The following is a 20,488-nucleotide window of genomic DNA, read 5'->3' on the forward strand; positions in this document are numbered from 1 at the left end:
TGTGCGCCCTGGGCTTTCCCTTTTGTCCCCCTCGTTCAAGGGGTTGACTATCAGCGCATCAGTTAATTTTCCTAATATTTTTTCCCACTGAGGCAAATGCCATTGACACAGAAGTGTCTTGGGGCACATGCTTCTTCAGGCAGGGCCATCGAGTACAGTTGTTCAGACCGTGTACTGCACACTGGCACCGAGTCTAAGGGAGGACGAGTCACCTACAGATACGTTTCGTGTGAAACACTTTTTAATTTTCCTCACGGCTTTGATCCCAAAGCTGAGGGCTTATCGTATTTATTATAATTCTCTCAGAACTGATCACAGCTGACGTGTCTCATTCCAATAAAATCAACACAGTGTGATAATTTTGCCAAAAGAGGGAAGCGAAGTGTCTCATTCTAACCGGGATTTTTCCTCCCCCCTACCTTAAACCTGACAGGGTTTTCCCAGGCACTGCTTCACCTCTGCAGGAGGCTCCCAGAGACCACAGTGCTCCCTCCCTCCTCCGCCATGAGTTTCTTGCCAAAAGCTCTCTTTTGCCTTCAGACTCAGCTTCCTCCTCTGCCTGGTTTCCTGTTCCCATGGCGCTCACCTGTCCCACGTTTTTGAGGCTCGCTGCACGCCCGTTCACCGAGGTGCTACGGGAAGCCGCGGTGCCCCGGACGTGGCCTCCGCTGTCCCGTCCGGCCCGGGACAAGTGGCAGCCCGCACAAGTGCGGGACGGGCCCGATGATGTTCTGAGACAAGGACAGGGGAAGCGGCCTGCCGTGTAAGGGGTCCCCGCGGGGCCAGGGCAGGCAGAAGAAGGCAGACCCGAGTCCAACGTCCGTCCCCTGGACACCGACTGCCCAGCTGCCCGGGACAACTAGGATGCTGGGCCTTATGACACGGTGTTTGTAAAATAGCTTTGAAAAAGGAAGGTTTCAAGGGTGTGTCCAGAGAAGCATGCAAAGCAGATGGTTAATTTTGTTTTAAAGGAGACAGGAGCAGGGCACCTGGGTGGCTCCGTCAGTGAAGCCTCCGGCTCCTGGTTTCAGCTCAGGTCATGATCTCGTGGTTCAGGAGTTTGAGCCCCGGATCAAGGCTCTGTTCTCGCAGCACAGAACCTGCTTGGGATTCGCTCCCTCTCTCTCTCTCTCTCTCTGCCCCTCCCCTCCTTGTGCTGTCTCTGTCTCTCTCTAAGAAAATAAACTTAGGGCGCCTGGGTGGCTCAGTCGGTTAAGCGGCCGACTTCGGCTCAGGTCATGATCTCACGGTCCATGGGTTCGAGCCCCTCATCGGGCTCTGTGCTGACAGCTCAGAGCCTGGAGCCTGTTTCAGATTCTGTGTCTCCCTCTCTCTGACCCTCCCCTGTTCATGCTCTGTCTCTCCCGGTCTCAAAAATAAATAAAATGTTAAAAAAAAAAAATTAAAAAAAAAAAAAGAAAAGAAACTTAAAACCAAAAAGAAGTCATTAAAGGCGACAGGAGCGTAAGACAGGCAAAAGCACCAAAGTAAGTGTCGTCACCTCGTCCCGGGACGAGTACAGTGGGGGGGGGGGGGGGGGCGGGGGGTCGCTGCTCGCTGGGGACTCGCGGCCAGCAGGAAACCACAGCTGCGACCCGTGTCTGCCACAGACTGAGTGTGCTGAGGTTCAACCCCGTGGATCCTGGGGTAAGCCCGTGTTCGTGCCTGTCCCCACACAGGGAAGCTGTTTGTGCTGGAATCTGAGAACGGCTCGCGCGGCCTGGAGCTGGAGGCGGCCCGGCTTTCCTGCAGGAGCAGGGGTGCGCACCTGGTGTCTGCGGACGAGCTGCGGAGGGTGGTCCAGGATTGTGCCTTTGCGGTGTGCACCACGGGCTGGTTGGCGGATGGCACCCTGGGGTGAGTCAGGCACGCTGGGGAGAGCTCTCCTTCCCTCGCAGCCCCGCTCCCCCGCCAGGGCTCCTGTGGGGGCTCGGTCACCGTTTTGAGGTGCCAGGATGGGCGAAGGCCAGGGGGCAGTGGCTTCGGGCACATTCCTGTTTTCAGTTCTCAAATAAAAACACGTTTCTGGAGTTCTGTCACCGTATTCCCCCCTGACTTTGTTGTGCCGAGTTTCTTTCTAAGTCACAAAACTAGTACGTGCTTGTGAAAAGTTCAAGTAATACAGACATGTGTAAAGTTCAAAGTGAGTTTCTCTCTTCTTCCCCACCTCAGAGGTAATGGCTGTTAACTGTTCGGTGTATACCCTTGATCTCTTCTTTCCCTGTGGGGGTTCGTCTACATACCTGCGAACAGGAGGATGGGAACGAGTTCTTTCGTGTTACTCCCATGGAGAGCCGGGTCTGTGTCCTCTCCCTTTAAATCAGGCACAGCATAGAATGGCCTGGACCAATAGAATACAGCAAGAGTGCTACCATGTGACTCCTGAGGTTAGGTCGGAAAAATCCATGCCCAGATTCCTGGGACACTCACTTTTGACGTGTCATGTGAGACGTCTGCCTATCCTGAGAGGGCCATGCTGTGAGGCCACAGGGAGATGCCCCTCAGAGGTGCCCTCACCGATAGCCCCAACCGGGGTCCCGGTCCATAGCCAGCATCGACCGCCAGAGATGCCAGTGAAGGTGTCTCTCCGTGATTCTTGTCCCCCAGCTGTTGAGTTCTTGCCAGCTTCTGGGTCTTCCCAGCTCAGGCCCTAGACATCACAGATCGGAGGCAAGCCATTCCCCTCGGGCCCTCAGTTCCTGACCAAAGGAATCCTTGCGGAGAAATGATTCTTGTGGGCAACCGGGAGAAAACTTCCCATTAGTTCTGGTCACTGCTTCTTGAGTCATACTCAGAAAAGGCAGGGGCCATTCCTGTCTCCTTCATGCCACAGGAATGTGAACGAGTGGAGCGGGCTCCAACAACTACTTTGGTTGATAATAACCTTGAGGACGGGCTGGCAGATGGCCATAGACAACACACACAACCGGGCTGACTTACATTTCCAGTTGGGCCACACGTGAAGCAGCAGTTGGACAAAGAAGTCCGCTAAGGCTACCCCCAAAGCTTTTCAGTGAATCTGGAACCGTGGCTCTCTCTGCCTTACATTTTACATCCGGGTTCTGGACAGACAAAGTAGGTCCTGTGCATGCATATTTCCACAACGTAGTTAAGTGTGAATATTTTTCATAACGTTGTTACTGTCATTACATCAGATAACCAGGGTGTTTAGGAATTCCGAAGAGCCGGTTTGAAGCCAGGCTTAGGTCTCCCAGGCTTTACAGATCAGGAGTGGGTCTTTGGAAAGGTCTGTCCTCTCTGGGTTTGCGGTATGGTGTTAGGACATATTAGTAGATCTCTACATTGCTTAGATGATATTTCTTTGTAGCAAACATACTTCCTTGATAGATTTACAACACGACGTATTAAAAATAAAACTATTTTGATGTTTCTGGAACCAAGGAGTATCTGATCATCAATACATACATTTCAGCCATCCGCCCTCTACCCTGAAGGCCAATTATTAAATGTATGGCACGTCTTACAATTGATGGCATAATAAACGTACAGTTCATGTGATCTGTGTCTCCATGGATTTCAGTTGACTATACACATAAACCCAGAGGGAGATGGAGCCCTAAAGTGGTGAATCCAAAATTGGGGGCCACTCGCCTCCTGGAAGCCTTTGTGCATTCCATAAAGGATGACTGAACAAAACCGAGCGCAATTTACATAGCTTCATAGGACTAGGACAGACATTGGAATTCAGGTTTTGCGTAGGCAGGTCCTGTGGAGTCATTTGCTTTGGGCTGGGGCATTCCAGGGCTGTACCCCAGGAGTAAGAGTAAACTGGAAGACGTATGCAGGCCCTCACGGGAACTGCAGCGTGGCTTAAAATCTTCTGGAGCCATGAGTGTGGCGTGAGATGATACTGGAGCTCCAGTGTCCCATATAGCTAGTGGAACTGATTGTAAACATCCTCTCTAGAAGGATGACATTATCCTAGGCAATGTATTTCCACAAACAATTTTAGGAAAAATATGATTTGCCACACAATATAACATTAAAACAATTTTTTTAATGTTTATTTATTTTTGAGACAGAGAGAGACACAGATGTGAGCGGAGGAAGGGCAGAGAGAGAGGGAGACACAGAATCCGAAGCAGGCTCCAGGCTCTGAGCTGTCAGCACAGAGCCCGACACGGGGCCCGAACTCATAAACCGTGAGATGGTGATCTGAGCCGAAGTCAGACACTTAACTGACTAAGCCACCCGGACACCCTGCCACATAATATAACCTAACCAGTTACATAAGGAGACAAGGCAACCAGAAAAAAGATAGCGAATAGAAGCTCTAGATATTAGCATTGGTAGATGCAGACTTTAAAATAACTTTTCAAATGTTCAAAGATACAGAAGACACAAGGAGAATTTTGACAAAAGACTAAAACTATGACAGTAACCAAGTGGAAGCTCCAGAAGTGAAACATACAGTAACTAAAATTAAGAGCATAGTGGATAGATCTAATAGCTGATTAAAAAAAAAAAAAAACCCAAAGAGAAAATCACTCAACCATAAAATATTTCAGAAAGTATCCAGAATACAAAAAAAAAAAAAAAAAAAAAAAAAAAAGAAGAAGAAGAAAAAAGGATAAAATACAGAAGAAAGGGTAAGAGGCAAAGAAATATGTAATTGGAATTTTGAAAGAAGGAACAAAAGCAATTATCTAAAACTTAAGAAAAGACTTCTCTACAACTGAGGAAAAACATCCAGGCACAGATTCAAGAAACCCTTCAAAACATGAGTGTGACAAATAAATTCACAACTTGACACATCATGGTGAAACTGATAAGAATCTAATAATATGAAGGAAAAATATTAAAAGTAGTAATAAGAAGGGGTACCTTCCAAGGAGCGACAATAAATGGACAATGAAAGCCCCAAAACAGTTGAATGATACTTTCAAAGTGCGGAAAGAAAATTGTTGCCAACCTAGAATTTTATACCCAGTGAACGTATCTTCCAGGAATAAAAGTAAAATAAAGACATTTTCAGACAGACAAAAAGTGAAAAAATTCATTATGTCAGACCCGCACTAAAAGAAACCCTAGAGGCTAATATTCAGGCCAGAGGACAGTAGTTACAGGTGGAAGCCTGGAGATTCAAAAAAGAAATGAATAGAAAGAGTAAACATAGGGGTAAATTGAAATTGTGTAATTATATAAAGCAAGAATAATAGTACTAAACACTAAGTGGCATAGAAGTCAGGAAGTGTTTTAAGTATGTTAATATATAGTATTTTAATTTTTTATGTTTATTTTTAAGAGAGAGAGAGAGAGAGAAACAACATGAGCAGTGGAGGGGCAGAGAGAGAGGGAGGCACAGAATCCGAAGCAGGCTCCAGGCTCTGAGCTGTCAGCACAGAGGCGGACGTGGGGCTCAAATTCATGAACTGCGAGATCACGACCCGAGCCAACGTCAGACATTTAACTAACTGAGCCACCCGGGTGCCCCAATACATAGTATTTTTAAGTTGTATTGTTGGAGAAGAGGGTGAAAGTAATATTAAAAAATCAAGGAGGAATACATAATCTCCAGTGTAACCACTAAGAGGATAGTAAAAGGACATATAACTTACAGACCCATACAGAAAAAGGGAATGCCAAAAAAAAAAAAAAAAAAAAAAGAATTCGAACAACCAAAATAGGAGAAAGAAAAGAGAGGAAGAAAGAATGCGCAGAACGAATAGAAAGATGGCAGGTTTCAATTCACAGAGATCTGTGATTAAATTAGATTAAAATAGATGGGGCGCTTCATTTAGAAAACAAAGATTTAAAAAAAAATTCTACTACTTGCTGTTTACCAAAGATACCCCTAAATATATCATGGGGCAAAGATACATTATGGTTTGTTAAGTAGCATGTACGTAGAACTGAATGATATTAAAACGATAACATAAACTTGTAAGATGCCTACTAAAGCTGTACCCAGAGGAACACGTAAAGCATTTAAATGCTTGTGTTAGAGAAGAGGAAAGGCTAAAGGTTTATAAACTAAGTTACGATCCGTCTTAAGAAATCTGAGGGGCGCCTGGGTGGCGCAGTCGGTTAAGCGTCTGACTTCAGCCAGGTCACGATCTCGCGGTCCGTGAGTTCGAGCCCCGCGTCAGGCTCTGGGCTGATGGCTCGGAGCCTGGAGCCTGTTTCCGATTCTGTGTCTCCCTCTCTCTCTGCCCCTCCCCCGTTCATGATCTGTCTCTCTCTGTCCCAAAAATAAATAAAAAACGTTGAAAAAAAAAAAAAAGAAATCTGAAAAGGAACAGAAAAACCCCCTCCCAAAGAAAGGAACTAATAAAAAAAAAAAAGCAGCATTTCGTGAAATAAACAAAACAAAACAAAACCATACACTAGAAAAGATCAATGAGGTCCTTCCTCTGAAACTTGAATTGGTACCTTCAGCCTCCCTGAAGCGTCACCTGTGTCTTCCTGAGTGTAGACATGTGTTTGGGGAGAGTATTTCCCTACGGATGCTTTCAGCCAGAGATCCTAAATCAGAAAAATGTCTGCTGATTCCGAACCGACAGCAGAAAAGAACTGTTCTTTCCCGTTCTTAGTCCCCCTGACACAGTCTTCTTTGTGTGTTTCAGGACAACCGTGTGCAGCAAGGGGAGGGGTGAGCAGCAAATCATGAGAGCCGTGGACGTGAGAATTGAAAGCAGCCCGGTTCCTGGTGGCAGGTCCAATGCCCTCTGTATGAAGGATGAAGGTCAGTGCCAGAACCCTTGTAAAGGTTCTGGAGGGTGTGCGTGGTGGTTGCCATCCGAGGCTGCATTCTCCAGAAGCAGACCTTGCGACGAGAAAGGCTTCCAAAGAAAAGCCGGTAGGGCGGTGGGGCAGTGGGCAGAGAAAGCAGGGGTGCCACACTCAGCAAAGTCCACAGTGGCGGTGAGGTGATGGGTGACTTTGGCTCGGTCCTACAGGAGGTCTCAGGAGACAGTGAAGGTCACCAAGTTTCCCTGATCAGGGGTGAGAAGGCAGGGGTAGCCACACCAGTGCACCTGTCAGTCATTGGATAAGGGCTGCTTCAGGGAGATGTAAATCCCCAGGCTCTTCTGGTTTACGATGTGTGCTGGCAAAGGGTTCCAGTAGCCTGAGTGCCACCCTCCGGCAAAGATGCAAAAGTGCCCACCAGGAACCACCATGGAAATGATCAAGGCATCTAGGTGATGCGGGGCAGACCCCTGCAGCATCTGCTACAGTTGCTGATACAGCTTGTCCTTCGGTCTGTCTTCGCAGTGGACAGCACACTAAAAAGGAAAAAAAAAATCATTTTTTTCCCCAAAAGGAAATTTACAGGATTTACAAAACTGCTCCCAGGATGGATGATTCTGCTTGCCTCTGGTAAATCGGCTGAGCAGTGAGAAAACCACAGTGGAGTCCCCAGGATAGCATCTCATGTGCACTGAAATCAGTACACCTTCATTATCAGAAACACGTGCTGTTGAGAGGGGGGTGTACGTGCAAACGGGGCAAAAGACAGCTGCTTACTCGTCAGTGCTGGAAATCAGCATATGTGCTGCTTGGCTGCACATTGGCCTCATCTGGGAGGTTTTAAGAGGTACTGATTCCTGGGTACCAGCCCTAGACATTCAGATATAAATGTTCTGGGCATTCGGGTTCTTTAAAGCTCTTCAGTGATTTTAACACATCGTCCAGCTTGAGAGCTGCTTTCCTTTTTTTTTTTTTTTTTTTAATTTTTTTTTTTAATATTTTTTTTTGAGAGAAAGAGAGAGAGAGTGAGAGCAGGGGAGGAACAGAGAGAGAGAGGGAGATGCAGAATCCAAAGCAGGCTCCGGGCTGAGCTGTCAGAACAGAGCCTGATGCGGGGCTCGGACCCACAAACCGTGAGAACCTGAGCCCAAGTCGGACACTTAACCGACTGAGCCACCCAGGCGCCCCGAGAGCTGAGTGTCCTAATGCAGAGTGTCCCAAACCGCTCTGATGATGAGAAATACCAAATGGACCTGTTAGGAATACAAACCCTCAGGCTGTATTCTAGAGGCACCAATCCTAATCTCGGAGGAAGGGATCAGAGGAGTTGGGAAGTCAGAGAGCCAGGGGAACCCCAAGGCCCTGGCTGGTGCCCGTTAGATGCTTATCAGTGACAGGTTTCTCTGCTCCTACGGGCTCTTCCTCCAGAAGGGTTTCTTCATTTGCTAATTGCTATGGAAGGGTGTGTTGGGAGAGTCTCCTAGTATCTGCCCAGTCGAGCTAGTGAATGATGTGGCCTTGCTCTGCAGGGCCTGGGGAGAACAATACCCATGGTTTGTTTTTCAAAATCACCTAAGTAAATTAGAATGATCCTTTGAATCCCAAACACAGGCAAAAGCTCAGATCCCTGAGAGAGACAGAACAGAGCCAGAAGAAAGAGAGCATGACTTTCTTCCTTCAGTGAATATGTGGGGCTTCTGAGTCTTTTCTTTCCCTGATAACAAGGGGTGTCAGTTAGCTTCCGCTACGTAACATAACACCCCACAATGTGGTGGCGTTGAACAACTATTTATCGAGTTCACCGCCTTTTTTGGACCAGCGGTTTGTGTTTTGCTGCTGGGCTCAGCTGGGCTCATTCAGGAGTCTACAGTCAGTGGCTGGTTAGGTGGCCTTGCTTCTGGGAGTTGGTGGCTGTTGGCTAGGGCACCAGGGGCCACTGAACCATCGTTCATCATCATCCAACAGGGTAGCCTGGGCTTCCCGCCTCACAGGCCTTCAGACGGGTTGCGTCTATGCAAGTGTAGTGCGTGAAGCCAGAGTTTGGAAACATCGATTCACATCCCGTAGGGCACCAAGCTCAAAGCCGTGATAGCAACTCCAGAATTACTGAGTTTTTGCCAAACCAACGCAATGTGCCTTGTGATATACCGCACTCAGAGGAGCACAACTTCAATTCAGGGGTATTCCTGCCAAAAAGGCATAGTTTGACTCTAATCATGAAGAAACATTAGCCAAACTCAAACTGAGAAACAGTCTACAAAATGCCTTTAAAAATGTCTCAGAGGAGCAAGGCAAAGCAACTGTTCTAGATTAAAATAGGCTAAAAAGACTTGACGACAAAATGCAAAATATAATTTGTGAGCCTGGGCCGTATCCTGGACCAGAAGGAAATAGCTATAATTGATAACATCTGAATATGGATTAGGAATTAGATAATCGTTTAGTAACTGTACTGCAATCGTGTAAGAGAATATCCCTGTTCTTGAAATGTGTACCAAGGTTTTAGGGATGAAGAGACATCATATCTACAACATACTCTCAAGTGGTTCAGGAAAGAATTACAGATACAGATATACATACATATATAGATATATATACACAAACATACATATGTTTGTCTCTGTATAAATAGAGATCTATATTTATCATGTATCTATTTATCTATCTAGAGAGGGGGAAACAATAAAGCAAATGGGTGAAATGAAAACACCTTGGTAAATCCAGATAAATGGGTTTTTCAGGTTTTGTTTTTTTAAATGTTTATTTCGAGAGAGAGCAAGTGAGAGCAGGGGAGGGACAGAGACAGAGAGAGGAAGAGAGAATCCCAAGCAGGCTCTGTGCTTTCAGCACCGAGCACAACACGGGTCTCGATCTCACCAGCCGTAAGATCATGACCTGAACCCAAGTGAAGAGTTGCACGTGGATGCTTAACGGACTGAGCCATCCGTGCCGTGGCCCTCTGGATAAACAGCTTTGTGGAAATCCTGATTCTTAAAATTTTTCTGGAACGTTAAACTATGTAAAAATAAAAAATTTCCAACAACAAAAAAATGGTCTACGAAGTTCTCCAAAAAACAACAACAATAACAACAACAGGAAAAACAAAAAACACTCTGAATCGTGGGAACCAACATGGGAAGCCAATTCGTGATGGCTGTCAGCCTATGTGAAGGGTGATGTCATTTTAGTAGAGGGAGCACTGTGTGTGGCTCATTAGTGCTCCAGAGTCCTGCCTCCCAGAACACTTTGCCTGAGCCTGGCCTGGCCTCCCCTCACCTCCGGGTCGAGAGGCATAGCCTCATGTGGGGAGGACTGGAGTCTTGGTCCTACAGGCCTGATTTATGAGGAGACTTCGGGTGGGCCATGAAGGGGACTGAGGAATGCATGCTGAGGGGGTGTTAGGGATGGAGGGCTGCTCTCTCTTGAATATTCTAGAAAAGTAGGATGGATTCTGCCAGAGTCACTCAGAGAGAGCGCCGTCCCTGTTCAGAGCCTCCTTTCATCCTTTTGAGCCTCGAAACCGCTCCCATGCAGCCCTCGCCCTACTCAGTGGAGCCGTTACTTTTCCTCAGTGGAGCCTTTGTTGACAGCGCAGCCAACAAGGGAAACCTGTGTGCTGAAGGTGTAACGCCTTAGCAGAAGCCGAGGGGAACGGGCGTCCTTGCGGCTCCTGTGGTGGTGGAGGTGAGGTGTGGTTCAGCATGGGCACCAGGGCAGTATCCCCTCCTGAGGTTGCCTTTTCCCTGACGATGCTTCACGGCACTTAACTCTGTGCTCCCACTTCTCTTTGGCAAGATGGGAACAACGAAGCGTGTTCACTCCGAAAATGGCAGACGTGGGCCTCATAAAGAGCTCAGAAGGAAAACAGAGCCTGTGGAATATCCTGGCAGCTTCCTTCCTGGGTTTCTTTTTTGACATAAAGCTCATCATGAATGTAGACTTTTCTTATTTTCCTTCCAGTATTTTTGTTTCACTGACAGTGAGTTTCCAGCCCTCTGGTGATCTCACTTAAACTAATAAGTGAAGTTATTTTTAACCAGCTGGATGCCGATGGCATAAGCGGCCTCCGCGCGGGTTCTCTGGCTTTGCTTCTCTTGGCGGCTCGTCCGTGGGGTCGAGGGCCTGACGTCTGCAGGCGTCACGTCTCTTCTCGCCCCCTCCCTGGTGCACCCCCAAGGCTCCATGAAAGGTATGCCTCTGTCTCCCCCCTGGCCGGGCTGCTCCTTGCTACCAGCCGCCTTACCTGCTCAGCACTGCACACTGCTTCCTCTGCATCCTGGACAATTGCCTGTGTTTCCCCTGAAAACAGAGAAGGGGTTCTTCCCTTCCTTTATGTCATCGAGGAGGGAGCTGGATGCTCACCTCTTTAAGAGCAGTAAGGAATTTTTGAGAGTAGACGGTTCTCTCTTTTTGTTAACATGATTTATTGTCAAATTGGCTTCCATACAACACCCGGTGCTCATCCCAACGGGTGCCCTCCTCCGTGCCCATCACCCACTTTCCCCTCTCCCCCCACCCCCTGCAACCATCAGATTGTTCTCCGTATTCAAGAGTCTCTTGTGGTTTGCCTCCCTCCCTGTCTATAACTATTTTCCCCCTCCCCCTCCCCCATGGTCTTCTGTTAAGTTTCTCAAGATCCACATATGAGTGCAGACATATGATATCTGTCCTTCTCTGACTGACTTATTCCACTCAGCATAATACCCCCCAGTTCCATCCACGTTGCTGCAAATGGCCTGATTTCATTCTTTCTCTTTGCCAAGTAGTATTCTACTGTATATATAAACCACATCGTCTTTATCCATTCGTCAACTGATGGACATTTAGGCTCTTTCCATAATTTGGCTATTGTTGAAAATGCTGCTATAAACATTGGGGTGCAGGTGCCCCTATGCATCAGCACTCCTGTACCCCCTGGGTAAATTCCTAGCAGTGCTATTGCTGGGTCCTAGGGTAGTTTGTGGGTTCGAGCCCCACATCGGGCTCTGTGCTGACGGCTCAGAGCCTAGATCCTGCTTCGAGTTCTGTGTCTCCCTCTCTCTCTGCCCCTCTCCTGCTCACACTCTGTCTCTGTCTCAAAAATAAACTTTGAAAAAATTAAAAAAAGGAAATGAAAATCATTCACGACAAGTCTGCCTTGAGAGAAGTACTTCATCGTCAGACAGATCTTTTTACCCTGCATTTTTTATCTAGTTACCAATTTGGGATTCTATGGACCATATATAGGTTTGCATTCTGTCTTTTTCACTCCGTAATGTACATCTTCCCATGACAGTGAATATGCTCCAAAGGATGATTTTTTAACGGCTATTACAACAGCCTATTATGAGTGTACCCTAAATTAGACATTCTTGTCTTCTCAGACATTTTGGTAGTTGTGTGGTTTTCGTTGTAATAAATAATACCATGATTGAGCATCCTCATGCATATATCCCTCTGCCTGTCTTTATTTCAGGCTCCTTTTATTTTTATTTATTTTTTTTTTAATTTTTTTTAATGTTTATTAATTTTTGAGAGAGAGAGTTTGAGCAGGGGAGGGCAGAGAGAGAGGGAGACACAGAATCGGAAACAGGCTCCAGGCCCTGAGCCACCAGCCCAGAGCCCGACGCGGGGCTCGAACTCACGGACCGCGAGATCGTGACCTGACTGAAGTCGGACGCTTAACCGACTGCGCCACCCAGGCGCCCCTCAGGCTCCTTTTATAACCACGATTTCTCGGGAACTGTGTCAGAAATTGCACTAAGACCTTGTCTACTGCGTGCTGCATTAGACAGGGTCAGCCTCCTGGCAGAGACAATCCCCACCCCACCCCCACCCCCAACGAGGAGCCTGTTGTTAGTATTTACCAGCACACCACTGGTCAGTTGGAATCAGCAAGCAAACAGAGAGGAATTATGATACAAGTGAAAGGTGTCAACATTTCAAAAGAGAGGGCATTACTTTAAGGAGTCAGAGCGAATGAAACTGTTTAGAAAGTAATTCACACACTCAGTGAACAGCTCTCTTTAGCTGCCATCCTCCTCTCTCCTCCCCTTCATGGCCCTAAAATTCCTCTATATTCACCGTCTCTATGATCTCACCTCCCATCGTTTCTTCATCCCTCTGTCCGCTGCTTTCTGGCTTCTGTCCTATCACGTGAGTGCAAGTGCTCTCACCAAGGCTGCTGGAGGCTTCCCTATGGACGACGGTGGTGCATTTTGCTTGCTGTCTGCAGCCTTAAGTACTGGGTCATGCCTTCGTCCTTGAAACACGTTTTCCTTTGACTTCCTTTGGGTTTCCTGTGTATCTGCCTGGCTGCAGCGGTGTGACCTCTATGAACTCTTCATTCTCTGCTCACCTCCTGGGACTCTCACCTGGGCCCTCATCTCCCCTAACTCCGCAGTGGCTTCAATTTTCATCCAAATACTCATTTGGGGTCTCCCTAAGCCTAGGGGTCTCCACTAAGCCTCAGATTCCACACACACAGCTACTTACAGATGCTTCTTTTAGCACCTCGAACGCCACCAGTCCTGCACTGTGCTCATGTCCTTTAACCTCCTTACCCTCTCCCTTGCCCCATCCTCTCCTTTACTCCCACAACTTTTCTGTTGTAAGTTCTCCAAAACCTCCCTACTCAGTATCTCCCGGATTCACCTGGCTCTTGCCATCTGCACGTCACATCGGCCCCTGTCCTGCTCCCTTGGACGTCTCAAATGGCCTCCTCATTGCTCCTTTCAGTTTTCAGATTGTTTCCTCAATCCGTTCTCTACCCTGCAACTGTGCTCCTTCTAAAGTGCCACGGGGATTGTGTTCTTTTCTTTCCTGCTCTAAACTCTTTAACTGTCCCCCTTTCCCCACTGGACAAATTCCAGACTTCCTACCCGGCTTACAACGGCCTGCCCTAAACTCACACCTGCCTCCGTTGTATTTTAGCCTCCCGTCTCACTCACATATTTCCATTCCTCAAATAATGAGAAAGGCTCAGATATCAAAATACATTTTAAAGCTATAGTAAGCAAAATCATTTGGCACTGTAGAGGGCACAGTAGATAAATCCTCGAAAGCAGAAGGCTGGAAGTACCCAGACAGACCCAATGTGCTTAAGTGTTAGTATATGGTGGGAGTATATCAGTACATAGTGGATGGTGAGACTTCAGATCAGTGGGAGAAGGATGGGTGGAGTATTTGATAGTTAGTGCTAAGTGATTGGTTAAGAATTTGGGAAGGTGAGACAATGCATTGTTGTACTGATGTAAGGAAATCTCTTATAGGTTGATAAGGTAAAGACAGAAATACAGAAATACTTTTAAGAAATACAGTTGGTCAATAAATATTCAACTCTTTTTTTTTTTTTTAATTTTTTTTTTTAACGTTTATTTATTTTTTTGGGACAGAGAGAGACAGAGCATGAACGGGGGAGGGGCAGAGAGAGAGGGAGACACAGAATCAGAAACAGGGTCCAGGCTCTGAGCCATCAGCCCAGAGCCCGACGCGGGGCTCGAACTCACGGACCGCGAGATCGTGACCTGGCTGAAGTCGGACGCTTAACCGACTGCGCCACCCAGGCGCCCCTATATTCAACTCTTTTTACCAATTTAAACATATGCATGTTTGTATAAGAAATCACTTTTTTGGTTCATGAAATTGTCCAAGTTTATGAAAATGATAGTCCCCAGGGTGCTGAGGACAAACAGGCAAGATTATACACCACTGAGGGGTGTAGATTCTTAAAGCACTCATATTCAACTTGGCATAACCTGTCAGAAGCTTTAAAAATGTGTATGCCCTTTCAAAAAATTCATACACCGTTTCATCCATCAATTCTGCTTTGAACATTTTATTCTAAGGAATGAGCTTGGATAAGTACAAAAGTATGTTACAAAGATATTAATTACTTAGTAGGGAAAATTGGAAACAAAGTTAATGTTTAACAGTGGGGGAGTCCACTCTGATAAATCCATTACAAATGGATTAATATATAGTCATTTACAAGTAAATTCCAATGATTCAATTATCTGTTGGTAGGGAAAATACCACAATATAATGTTAAATGAATAAGCTACAGAACAAAACAGTTATATCACAGTGTGGCAAGATACTGTGTGTGTGCAAAACTCAAAACAAAACCCATGTTAACAATGGTTATCATTGGTGAAATTCGAAGAGAATTTTAATTTTTCCTGTGGCATTTTTTCCCTGTGATTTTTTTTCAGGTTTTCTGGCTTGTATAAGAAATACCCATATGGATAATTTTTAAATTTTTTATCATGAAAACTTTCAAACAAACAAAAACAGGAAGAAGAGTATCACCAGTCCCCATGTGCCCATCACCCAGCTTCAGTAGGCAATATTTTGCCAACTTGATTTCATCTATTTTCTCCAGTGTTTTTCTCCCATTGAGATATTTTAATTTTTTTAATGTTTTTATTTATCTTTGAGACAGAGAGAGACAGAGCATGAGCAGGGGAGGGGCAGAGAGAGAGGGAGACACAGAATCTGAAGCAGGCTCCAGGCTCTGAGCTGTCAGCACAGAGCCCGTCGCGGGGCTCGAACCCACGGACCGTGAGATCATGACCTGAGCCGAAGTCGGACACTCAACCAACTGAGCCACCCAGGCGCCCCCCATTGAGATATTTTAAAACAAATGCCAGACATGATATCATTTCATTCTAGAACTTTTGAAAATTATTTTTAGGAGGGGAAACTCCAGAACTAGTTTCTTGTAGATTCCATGTGACAGTAATTGATTTAAATTTATTGATTGACACAAGATTTAGCTGCGTCTGAGCTTTCCCACACCTTGCAAATACTGTAATACTTCTAGGGTAGAAAGTCTGCAAATTGGAAACCACTCCCCTAAAAGGTACAGATCCGTGTCAAATGCAGTTTCCCTTGGGAGAGGTTGTGAGTAATTTTCACCCATTTATACCTCATGCTCAATAAATTACAGACTTTCTGGAGGGGAGGTATTTTTTAAATTAACTTATTTCATGGAGGTATGATTTATATCAGCAAAATGCACAGATCTTAAGTTTGATGAGTTTTGACAAATGTATACACCTGTGTAACCAACACCCAGTTGTGATACAGAACATTTCCTTTACCCCAGAAAGTTCCCTGGAGCCCTTTTCCAAAACTCCTCTGCCTGTCCTCATCCCAGCAGAGCCAAGGCAATCTCTGTTCTGATTCCCGTCGCCATATATTAGTTTAGCCTGTTTTGGGGGGTAGGTTTTTATCTAGAGCAGTAGTTCTCCAAGAACGGTCCCTGGACCAAATAGTACTAACATCACCTGGGAACCCTGTTACAAATGCAAATTCTTGGGCCCTAACCATGACCTTCTGCCGAGTTAGAAACTCAGAGTAGTGTGTGTGTGTGTGTGTGTGTGTGTGTGTGTGTGTGTGTGTGTGTGCATGTGAGAGAGAGAGAGAGAGAGTGTGTGTGTGTGTGTGTGTGTGTGTGTGCACGCACTACCAGCCTTCAGGTGATTCTGGTCATGTTCAAGTTTGAAGGGCTTGGGGACTAAGAACAAAATTGGACAGAATGGGGAGGGCAGCGCTGGTTGTGTAGGGGGCGAGTAGGGTTGGATGGAACGGGGTAGGTTAGCCCAGAAGACAGCTGCCTCACGTAGCTTAGAAACACCAAAAGGAAGGAGGAAAGGCTGAGCATTTGTATCAGAATTTCTACATTTTGGTTTTGCAAAGTAATAATGAGGGTCTGTAGGCTTCAAGTTTCGCAAAAGAGAAGCATCAAGTTTTATATGAGTTCTAAACCTGTGGAAACTGGTTTTCACAAGCTGTGATTGGCAAATGAGTCGTTTATTTTATAATACGATTTTATAGACAAGATCTTCTATAAAATCTCTTTTCTTGGAAGAGAAACTAATAGAAATTGCCCTTTATGTTGCAATTGCTGAAATCCAGCTTGAGGGTCTGAGAAATCCACCAACCGCAGTCCCTACCTGCGGAATAATGGAGAAGTAGAAATAGGGGCGCCTGGGTGGCGCAGTCGGTTAAGCGTCCGACTTCAGCCAGGTCACGATCTCGCAGTCCGTGAGTTCGAGCCCCGCGTCAGGCTCTGGGCTGATGGCTCGGAGCCTGGAGCCTGTTTCTGATTCTGTGTCTCCCTCTCTCTCTGCCCCTCCCCCGTTCATGCTCTGTCTCTCTCTGTCCCAAAAAAAAAAAAAATTAAAAAAAAAAAAAAAAAAAAAAAAAAAAAGAAATAAAGGCTGCCCAAATGGAAGTTTCCCTGAAGAGAAGAGGACCCAGGTATATAGCCAGCTGCTTCCCCGAGCTCCCTCGGGAGGTTCAAGATGGGAAGGCTAATGAAAAGAAATGACTCAAGTTGTGCCTGGACGTGGGTGGTGCTTTTGACATGTGCTTGGTTGTGTTAGCACACGGAACCCTTGTCCTGGAGTTTCTGAAATTGCACCACCAAGAAGCCGTGTGTTTCCTGTCTTGAGCATTTGCGGGAAATTCAGAAATACACGGTGTGTGTATGCAGACCCTCAGCAGCACGATTGCGGTTTTCCCGAGACACATTCCAGCCTGTGCCATTCTGCAAATGAACTCTGAGCGAGAAGATCCCGCGAATCCGGCAGGCTGCGAATTTGGCCTGAAGCGCCCCTTTGTCGACTCTCGGAACAGTGACTCTGCCCCTGGATTTTCCTTCCAAGGAGTTGGTGTCGTGTCCCACAGATAGCACCGTGTGAGACCGATGGGATTTACCGGTCCTTTGATAGTGAGTGTTGGACCAAGAGCCTCCGGTTTCCAGGACTAGATCCTGGGAAGAGGAGAGAAAGTTGGCACGTCCAGCACGAGTCCTGGCTGGCCGAGGATGGTGGAGAGAGCGAGGGAGGCTGTAGCCCCTGAGGTGCTAGCTGGAATTGGGGCCCGCCTGCTTGACTGAGGCTTGGTCCGTTCTTCCCAGGATGCCCTGCTCAGACCCAGTGAACCCAGGGCTTACGCTTCTCTGCTCGGCTGGGGGGACCCCTGGATTTGTGGCAAGTTTCAGATGGCCTACTTGCCCCACCCGTGAAGCAAACACTTGAGCTCCTGGGCTTCACAGTCAAGGCAATTTGGGTTAAAATGCAGTACTCTGCGCCAGCTTCCCGAAGTACAACCACCCCATTTTTCATTCAAAACCTCCTGTGTGAAAGAACATGCATGGCAACGACTCTCTTTGAGAAAGTGCTACCAAAATTACAAGCTGACAGGCTAATCAGGGTGGCTTCAGGCACAAGTCCTATTTTCTGTTTTCATCTTTTTCTTGTTTTTAGCATGTCTTCTTTTAAGCAATATGCTTCTTAGGTAATTTGACTGAAAGGCTTTCCTTTCCAACATAAAACTAGAAGAAATTCAAATTAAAAATTATTTCCCTTCTTTGAACACGAAAAACAAGCATCACCACATCCCTTTGACACAGCAATTCCGCTTCTAGAAGTTTATCCTAATAAAACATGTGCCGAAATGAGCTGGTCATTTTGTAGCATTGTTTTTGAAAACGTGAGGGGCGCCTGGGTGGCTCAGTAGGTGAAGCGTCCAACTCTTGGTTTCGGCTCAGGTCATGATCTCATGGTTTGTGGGTTTGAGCCCCAGGTTGGGCTCCACACGGACAGTGCAGAGCCTGCTTGGGATTCTCTCTCTTCCTCTCTCTCTTTCCCTGCCTTGCTTCTCTAAATAAATAAATAAACAAACAAACAAATAAATAAATAAACTTAAAATTTTTTTGAAAACACTGAAAAGTTGGAATCAAAATGTCTGTAATGATTAAATAATTTGCTATGGTATAGCCTTTCAAAAGATTGGGGTAATTTAAAGTGCTAATGTGGAAAGAGCTCTAAAATGTTAGGGAAAAAATAGGCTTCTAGTTTACAGCCCTGCACGTAAGGAAAGAAGTTGAACCAATAATTAATAACCTCACCAAACAGAGAGCACCAGACCCAGATGAGTTCGCAGAAGATTCTACCAAACATTTAAGGAAGAAATAATACCAATTACTAAGACAACCTCTTCCAGAAGTTAGAAGCAGAGCGAATGCTTTCTAACAGATTCTATGAGATCAGCATTACCCTATTACCAAAATGAGACAGAGTCATGACAAGAAGGTAAATCCACAGACCAATAGCTAATGAACATAAATGCAAAAATCCTCCACAAAACTTAGGCAGTTTGAATCTAACAACCTATAAGAAAGAATTATACACCATAACCAAGTGGGATTCATTCCAGGTATGCAAGACTGGTGCAACATTCAAAAATCAATTAATATAACCCATGACATCAACGAGCTAAAGAAGAAAACGCACGTGATCGTATTGATAGATGCAGAAAAGCATTTGACAAAATCAATACCCTTTCAAGATATGATTTAGCAAACTAGGAACAGAGGAGAACTTCTTCAACTGCATAAAGAACATCTATGAAAACCCTACAGATAATCTCGTACTTAATGGTGGGAAATTTGAAGCCGGAAAGCTTAGTGGGAACACGAAGTTATTTTGTGTACTTTGAAGGGAATTTATTGTGTCTGTCCCTACATGAGAGGACTGGGTAGGTGAAGGTCTTCGGATCGCAGCAGGAGTGGCCCTGCCCACCTCGGGGGTGGAGTCTGACCCGTGTCTCAAGCCCCAGCTCTGTAACCATTAATCTCTTCTTCAGCTAAGAGTTCATTCCACACAATCGGACTCCGTGTCGGGATCTGTCCCACAGACCTCTGAACCCAAGGGCCTCACATGAGCCGGACCCCAGGGCTCCCACTGATGCGGAGGCAGGAAAGCTCGGATCCTCCTCTTCTCACCTTCAGGGCTCCGTCGCTGGCTGAAGTCTTGGGTTTTTCATAAGCAATTTGCAAGTTTTAATACAAACCAGCCTACATTCATGGCTAACAGGCTCACTTCCAGTAAAAAAAAAAAAAAAAAAAATATATATATATATATATATATATATATATATATATATATATGCACCAGTAAAAACATTCTCAGAGGACATTTAGAACAAGGGTTTAAAAGGAAACCTGGGCCTCATTCCCCAAAAGTGACTCTCGGGACCAGCCTGAGGGCAAAGCCCTGGAAGAGGTTCCAGGGAATGGGGGAGGGGGGGCTCTTCTTCATCTTTAGAGCCAAGCGTGGGGCTCCCCCACAGAGGGACCCGAATGTAAACTGTGGGCTTCCAGTGAAAGTGGCATGACAGTGTGGGTTCAGAGTTTGTAACAAGTGTGCCCCCCGTGGTGTCAGATGTGGATAATAGGGGACACTGTGCCTGTACGGGCTCGGGGGGCACATAGGAACCCTCTGTACTTTCCACTGTACTTTGCTGTAAACCTAAAACTGCTCCAGAAAACAGCTATCAGTAATACATATGCTAGAAACTTAGGTTAAAACCACACACAAAACTATACCTATCTGTGTCTACAGACACGTGTACACATGTTGGTATGTATCCATACCTATATCTGTGCTTCTTTGCATACGCCAAGCTGGTGATGGGGTCGCCATCAGAGGCTGGGGGAAGGGAGGGGCACCTTCGGCTGTACCGTCTGGTCTGTAGCCTTTTAGCTTTTGGACCAAGAGTATCTATCTGTTCGCTTTCATTAGTAAGGCGGAAAGGAGCTTTGCTGCTAGACCTTGGCTTCTGGGTCTTCCCTGCGAGGAGACATTAGTGGGCCATGTTGCCTGGCAATTTCAAGATACAAAGTTGTAGCACTTTGTAGCACATTTATTCACTCAAGTTTTTTAAAGTTTATTTAATTTTGAGAGAGAGAGCGCGCGCTCATGTGAGAGAGAGTGAGCGCACATGC

At 46.1% G+C, this 20,488-nt stretch overlaps 1 protein-coding gene across 1 annotated transcript in view; it reads left to right on the forward strand.

Annotated features, from left to right (window-relative positions):
* The first annotated feature begins 575 nt into the window (after positions 1-575).
* SUSD5 (sushi domain containing 5) overlaps positions 576-20,488 on the forward strand; it is a 44,044-nt gene continuing 24,131 nt past the window's right edge. Inside the window, exons 1-3 of the mRNA XM_040480080.1 lie at positions 576-675; positions 1,680-1,857; positions 6,588-6,706. Of these exons, the coding sequence (XP_040336014.1) occupies positions 576-675; positions 1,680-1,857; positions 6,588-6,706 (397 nt within the window). The remainder of the gene's footprint in view (positions 676-1,679; positions 1,858-6,587; positions 6,707-20,488) is intronic.

The sequence above is a fragment of the Herpailurus yagouaroundi genome, unplaced genomic scaffold, assembly GCF_014898765.1.
Source record: "Herpailurus yagouaroundi ecotype Mexico unplaced genomic scaffold, PumYag 159, whole genome shotgun sequence".
NCBI classification, from domain to species: Eukaryota; Metazoa; Chordata; class Mammalia; order Carnivora; family Felidae; genus Herpailurus; species Herpailurus yagouaroundi.